This window comes from Diabrotica undecimpunctata, chromosome 7 (genome assembly GCF_040954645.1).
Source record: "Diabrotica undecimpunctata isolate CICGRU chromosome 7, icDiaUnde3, whole genome shotgun sequence".
In the NCBI taxonomy this organism is placed as follows: Eukaryota; Metazoa; Arthropoda; class Insecta; order Coleoptera; family Chrysomelidae; genus Diabrotica; species Diabrotica undecimpunctata.
The window spans coordinates 89,493,926-89,501,507 of NC_092809.1; the positions used below are offsets into that span (position 1 = coordinate 89,493,926).

The following is a 7,582-nucleotide window of genomic DNA, read 5'->3' on the forward strand; positions in this document are numbered from 1 at the left end:
GGATATTCAAATGACCGAGCCACATTTCTTATTATTTATAAGCCAATTTGATTAAAAGCTTCTCTTATTCTATATTTTATATCATCTGGCGTTGTTGGAGGCTTCTAGTATACAAGGTCTTTTGTATAACCCCACATAAAAAAAATCAATTTTTGAGAATTCCCAATTTCACGGTGGCCAAACGGTGGTCATGAGTGGCCAACTAGAGCACCGTCATGTAAAAACTACATTCGTTGTCGAATATTAAGCGGCACAGTATGCAATAGTATTGGCAAATGATTATTTGGAAAATCCTTCTTTTAGAAAAAATTATTTAAAGAATAAGGCCTTCACGGAATGCCTTAAACGCCACTATGGAGGTCGACGAGAATGTTGCGAATGTTTTGCTGAAAAAAGAACGACTGAAAGTTGGCTTTATAGCGTGCCTGATAAGGGAGAAAGTGACTATCCTGCGATGCTAAAGGGAATGTGGCCAAGAAGGGCACATTCTCAAGGAATGCACGGCCAAGATAAAGTGTTATCAAAATCCATAATATGGATTTTGATAACATTAAAATTTTATGTAATGAAAGTAATAAATTCAAAAGCACTTTTTGAGAAATGGTTGGTATTAGCAGAAGTGATAATAATTTAAACAAAAGATCAGAAATTCAAAATCTAAGCAAAATTTATAATTATATTATTTCTCTATAGTTTATTCATTAAAATATCATATTTTAATTTAATATTTTATATACTTGTTACATTGTTTAGGCATCTATCAATGATGAATAAATCTTTTTTTTTATTACTAAACAAAACAGAATTTTTTAAACAAAATTTTATTTTTTTTGGCAATATAATTGTCAAAAATGAAAATTGTAAATTGGCATTCATGACATTGAGGCTTATTTGTAATTGGTCGCTATTCTAACTTATTTATAAATTCAATTATTTTTGTTAAAAAAGTTCAAAATTATTAAATTTAGAGAAACATTCATTAGATATTTTTTAAAATAGTTTTTAAGATGTTTAGCAGTTTAGATTTACTAACAAAACTAATTTTATTTGGTGAGTTAAAATTTATTTTTCTAGTTTCACTTTGTGAGATTTTTTGTATTTTTTTAGAAGATCTTGATAAAGATTGTAAACACAATTGAAAGCTTGACATACACGAGTCACAAGTACTTCTTTTTTCTTACTCTTACTCTATATATATATATATATATATATATATATATATATATATACCTATATATATATATATATATATATACAGTGATAAGTGTCTTACCACCCGGCAAAATAGCGGAAAGGATAGAAGACAGATTAAGTTGTGAGATAGTACGAGATAAAGCTAGTTCTTAGACGTGGCTATTTGACTTCAGTCATAATTATACGGATGACCTCGAAAATATTTTATTTTAATAATTTCTGATGTTAGAATAAATGATTGAATAAATTAGGATATATTATAGTAAAAAACATTAATTAGTAGCGATTTTAAATTATAAATCTTTAAGTTTATTTAATAATAAAAATAACTCAACTGAAATATTTGACTAAACTAAAGGTAGGTATGTTCTGTCCGAAAACAATTATTGTATGTGGAATTGGTGTAATAGTTAGAGACGTGGTCTATTAATAAGAAGATTGGGGTTCAATTCACACCAAGGATAAAATTTTTGTTTTACTCAATCAAAAAATAATAGAAAATATGATACATATTGTAACAAGTTTTCGAAAAACTCATTATTTAGAATTTATTCTTATTCCAATGTTATAAAATAGAAATACAAAATAATTAAAATTAAATTCCAGTTTTACAGGAATGTAAAACTTACATTACCTGTAGCTCTGTACAGGTACTGATTTTCAAAACAATTGACAACATTGGAATGGATGCGTGCGAACAGCTGCCTGCTTTACAGCTAACCAAATCATCAAGCCTTTAAGCCATCAAATAATAACATATCGAGAAGTGTTTTTACACGGTAAGCAGAAACTTTTTATTGAAAAAACAATTCGTGAAAATGGTTTTAACGGTCGAGGAAAAAGTGCAAATTGTTGTCTGGCATGTGAATGGATTATCAGACAACAATTTGTAAATATGTTTCCAAATAATCCGGCTCCATCACGATCAACAATTCAGTCTATTATACGTAATTTTTTTACTTATGGATCCGTGTTCGCTCCAAAAGGAGTTCTTATATACGAAGGGAGGTAAATGCAGATTTGGAACTAAGGGACACTTTGATTTGTGCAAGTATTGAGCAAAATCCTACCCAATCAACATCTGTCTCAGAGAACAATATGAAATTTCAAGATTTAGAGTAGGTAAAATTTTGAAAAGACATGGATACCGTCATTATAAACTTCATAAATCCAACGAACAATTCCCTGGGGATCAATATAGACGTTTAGAATTTTGTCAAACTGCAATGGAAATGTCACATCAAGATGAAAATTTTTTAGAGAACGTTTTGTTCACCGATGAATGTACGTTTTCATTCCATGCCGTCACAATTCAATGAATGTTCGGTATTGGTCTCGAGGAAATCCTCGTCAGATTTATGTCGCTCGTACCCAGCGTCCTCGAAAAGTAAATGTTTGGGGAATCATGGAATAATAGGGAATCATGTCATTGGTCAATTTTTTATAGACTGTATGTTGACTGGGCGGAAATACTTGGAACTTCTGCAAAATCAAATTGTCCCAGCCCTTCGTAATTTACCAATACCTTTCGATTCCATATGGTGTCAACACGATGCGATGGTTGTCCTGCACATAATTCTCGCATCGTCAGTGAATATCTCAGTGCGACTTTTCCTAATCGATTGATTAGTGGCCACGGAGATATTTTTGGCCTGCAAGATCACCTGATCTTGCACCTTGTGATTTTTTTATGTGGGGATATATCAAGTTCAAATTATATGGAATTGAAGACGATAGGCCTAATTATCTCCAAGAATTAAGAGAAAAGATCTCTGATTCAATGAGAGGTATTAGTCCAGAAACATTAACTAATGTTAGACGAAACTTTTATAATAGATTGGGTTATTGTTCTTCTGCTAATGGAGGCTTATTCGAACATTTTTTTGTAAATACATTTCATTAAAATAAAATACGTTTATTTAGAATATTTTTTATAGAATTTCTACCTATTTAAACATTTTTTGTAAGTACATTTATTTAGAACGTTCTTTTATGTTTGAAGAATTTTTACTTTATTTTCGAAAGTATGACATTGTTTTTTCAATACAATTTTCATGTTTTACTATAAACACTTCTAATAAAGACTGAAATAAATGTTTAGTGATTTAAAGCAAAACGATATAATATCTGCATAATTTCAAATTTTTAAAAAAAACCTTCATGTGGATTCGAACCCTGAGCGCCTGCATGAGAACATCGTGCCTTGGACTCTGATCCATCAGACTTTCATAATTCTTTAGTGACAGTTTGGGTTATTGTTCTGCTGCTAATGATGGCTTATTTGAACATATTGTAAATACGTTTATTTACAATATTTTTTTATTTTTGTAGAATTTTTACTTATTTAAACATTTTTTAAACGTTCTTTTAATTTTGAAGAATTTTTACTTTATTTTCGAAAGTACGACGATACTGTTTTTTCGATAAGATATTTATGTTTAACTTTAAACACTTCTAATATACTAGTTACGACTGACATAAATGTTTAGTGATTCAAAGCAAAACGATCTCTGCATAATTTCAAATTATTAAAAAAAAAAAAAAAGAAAACCACATGTAGGTTTTGAACTCCACCTGTGTCGCAGTGTCGAATTCTTACCACTGATCCACGAAAAATTGATATTTATTCCGCGACAAGAGTGTATGAAACTCCTCAAATCATAGTAGAAATTATTCTTGGTTAATAATTTAAAACTTTAGATTAAATAATCACTATTAATTAAGTTATTTTATTAACATTTTTGCTTTATTGTGGTCAATCAGTTTTTACTTTATGCGAAATTAAAAAATGGAAATACGTCACATACGACGTTACACATAATAATGGACAGCCTAAGTCTGACGTCATAAGTCATAAAATTGGGAGGAGCTTATATTGACTCCAAACAATTTCGTTTGTGTGTTAAATTGCCATAAGAAATTTTTCATTTAGTGTATATGTGCTTTGTGTGGTAAAATAAGACTTTTCATTTAGATATTTAGTTGAAGGAACGTGTCAATTAAGAGATTTTTATTCGTTTTTGTCTAGGTGAGTTAATTTAATGCAATGATTATACTGTAAAAGTTTTTGAGGTTATGTTTTTATTTATTTTTGGTGTTTATTTTCTGTTAATGAACTATACTCGGTTCGCTATCTCCGTTCCGAACTGTCTAGTGAATTTGATAATTATTTTTTTGCGAAGTTAGTTACTTTTTGACAGACTCAAAGTGGCTGGAAATTACTATACAACCAAGCACACGTACTTATAGCCAATATTAATAGTAAACAAACTAAATAGTATGTAAAATAGAACTTTACAAATTACCGACAATCAATATTTATTTATTTGCACCATTTATAATAAATAGTTATGTTAAATTATAACAACTAAAATATATCTTTTAAATATATACTACCCAAAATGTTATGGGTTTAGTATACACTTTCATTATTTAGAATAATAGTTCTTTTTTTCAAAGAAAGAAGTCTGCAATAGTAGTATACTTGAGCTATTAATACTGAGAAGTAGGAATTGTTGTGTTGTAGGTTTCCGACAATGAATCTGTCAAAATATGCCCGAGCTAAGCAAATGGAGTATAGCTATGAGTTATCGAGTTTAATTCAATTAATTTTTAGCGTCCTAATATTGCTTCAGAATGGGAATGTGCTTTGTTCCAGACTGTAAACATTACAGTTCAAAACACACATGCAAATTTTTTCGGTTCCCAAAGAACAAGACTGAAAGAAATAGATGGATTTTTCTTATAAGGTAAGACAATTATATAGTTTAATTTTAAAAATTTATGTTTTAAATTTATTTATTTACAGAGACCCAAGTGAATTTGCAGAAGTGTGTGATTGCCACTTTGTAAATAAAGAAAAAAAGAATGGTCCAACCTTATTTAATTTTAACATTCAGAAGAAGTTCAACATACAACCTCCAGAAAAAAGGTATGTTTCTTGTTGCTGTAAAGCTCTATGTTGCTCTATTCGTTGTGTGTGTGTGTGTGTGTGTGTGTGTGTGTGTGTGTGTGTGTGTGTGTGTGTGTGTGTGTGTGTGTGTGTGTGTGTGTGTGTGTGTGTGAGAGAGATCATGGCATCAGACAAAATCTATTTGCCATAAAACATGTAAATTCTTAATTATTTTAAATGTTTTCATGTTGTCTATTTCTTTAAACAATACCATTACTTCTGCATTTCTGATAAAATTAATGATGGAATCAAGTGTCGATTTATCTAAGGAAGATAAGAGAGCTGTAATATTTAGCAGCACTGGAAATTCGTGATAAATTAGTTCTTGATACAGAATTGAAAATTAAGAAAACATTCTAGGAATATATGATTTAGATCACAAGTGGATACATTGTCACAAATACAGACAGGAGAGTTAAGTATTCTAATTTTATATAAGTGAGATGGAACGCGACCATGGTTCAGATTTAAAGGGGGTAATATTGACATTTATGCTCTATTATAATTAAAGCTGAAATAAAAAATGTTTTTTGGAAGTGTAGGGTGAATGCTGAAATAATGGTTGTAGAGTACTTTTTGCGGCTATATCTGTGATTTTATTATCTTCTACTCCAAAATGTGCTTTCGTACAAATAAACTAAACAGTTACATTATTTTGTTTAGATCCATAATTAATTTTTTTATGTTCAAAATTAAGGCATTTCCGAATTGATTTAGTGGGTGATCGCTAATTGCTTCTAATATTGATTTTGAGTCTGATATTATTGCCACATTCATGCATGTTTAAGTTGCACACCATTTTAATGCCTTTTCAATGGCAAAGGACTCGGCACTAAAAATGGAACTTTAATTTGAGGTTCTGTACTTTTCAATATAATTTATACTTAAAACAAAAAATGCTGAACCTGTATTTAGCTCCGTTTTTGACCCATCTGTATATATTTTGTAAAAGTTTTTTTTAGAAAGAGAACTGTGAAAAAGATAGTCAATTTTGGTGATAATCCTCTAACTGAACCTCTGCCAGAACCTTTAACCGAACCTCTACCAGGACCTTCAACTGAACCTCTACCAGGACCTTCAACCGAACCTATACCAGGATCCTCAAAACAAGACCAAGAAGTGAGTCACATAAAGCAGAATGCTTCTCTCTTAAGTCCATCATCTGCTTCTGAAGATGCTGAGATTTATTTTCTAAGGCAACAGGTGGCTGATTTAACTGAAAAGCAGTCTACAAGATTTAGCTATGAGATGGCGAAGAAAAATGATGCTCATATATTAATGTATACAGGCATTCCTAATAATGAGTTGTTCATGATTCTTTTTGACTTAATGGACAGCGTTAAATTAAAATATTATGCTGGATGAAATGTTAAAATGATTCCTAAAATAGATCAGCTATTTATGACACTAATAAAGTTGAGGCTCAATTCCCCACATGAAGATTTGAGTATTAGATTTGGTTGCAGTACAGCTACAGTAACCAATATTGCAATGACCCGGATCTATGCACTACATGAAGTTCTTTTCAAGAATTTAATGAAAACAATTCCATCTATAGTACGGAATCAGGTCTGCCTTCCTAGTGCTTTTACAAATTTTAAAAATTGCAGGATAATTTTAGATTGCACGGAAATTTATTGTACAGTTCCAACAAACATGGAAAAACAAAGATTGACCTACAGCCCATATAAACACCGTAACACATGGAAAATACTGGTGGGTGTTGCACCAAATGGTGTAATCACCTTTGTTAGCTCAGCTTATCCAGGGTCTACATCTGATAAACAAATTGTTGAGGTGAGCAAAGTTTTAGATCAGATGGTCCCTGGAGATCTGATAGTGGCAGATAAGGGTTTCTTAATTAAAGACTTGCTTCCTGCTGGGGTGTCTTTAAATATCCCACCATTTTTATCAACACCACAGTTCACAGAGTCTCAGGTGTATGAAACCCAGCAAATTGCAGAAGCTAGGATTCATGTGGAAAGGGCCATCAGGAGGATAAAATGCTATAATATTCTGCAGCAAGTTCCATCTTATTATATATCACAGCTTTCAATAATTTTTCAACTGTGTGCAGCCCTTACAAACTTCCAATATCCCCTAATTAAAGAAGTTGAGGAGTATTATTGAAAGTATATACTGTGTCTGTTTAATTTTGTGGTGAATTTTATTGAACTCAACTATATAGGTACTTCTGTATTTCTGCAATTGAATTTCTTTATATTCTCCTTATTTGGATAAAAGTCTGACTTAGAATTTTTGTTTAAAAATATATAATTATTGTATACAATGTGAAATGTATAGGATTAACATATTATTTTTTTGACGACTGTAAACACAATATATTTTAACTCAGAGAAGTAAATTGTATCTATAATATATAGTATATAATATAAGTATATTTATTCAAAGATGTACCTACTCATTATGTGAACA

General features: G+C 30.5%; 1 protein-coding gene across 1 annotated transcript; it reads left to right on the forward strand.

Moving 5' to 3' along the window:
• Window positions 1–6,520: 6,520 nt before the first annotated feature.
• LOC140446527 (uncharacterized) lies at window positions 6,521–7,276 on the forward strand. The gene has a single exon (XM_072539088.1). The coding sequence runs from the start codon at window positions 6,521–6,523 to the stop codon at window positions 7,274–7,276; it is 756 nt and encodes a 251-aa protein (XP_072395189.1).
• The last annotated feature ends 306 nt before the right edge of the window (window positions 7,277–7,582 follow it).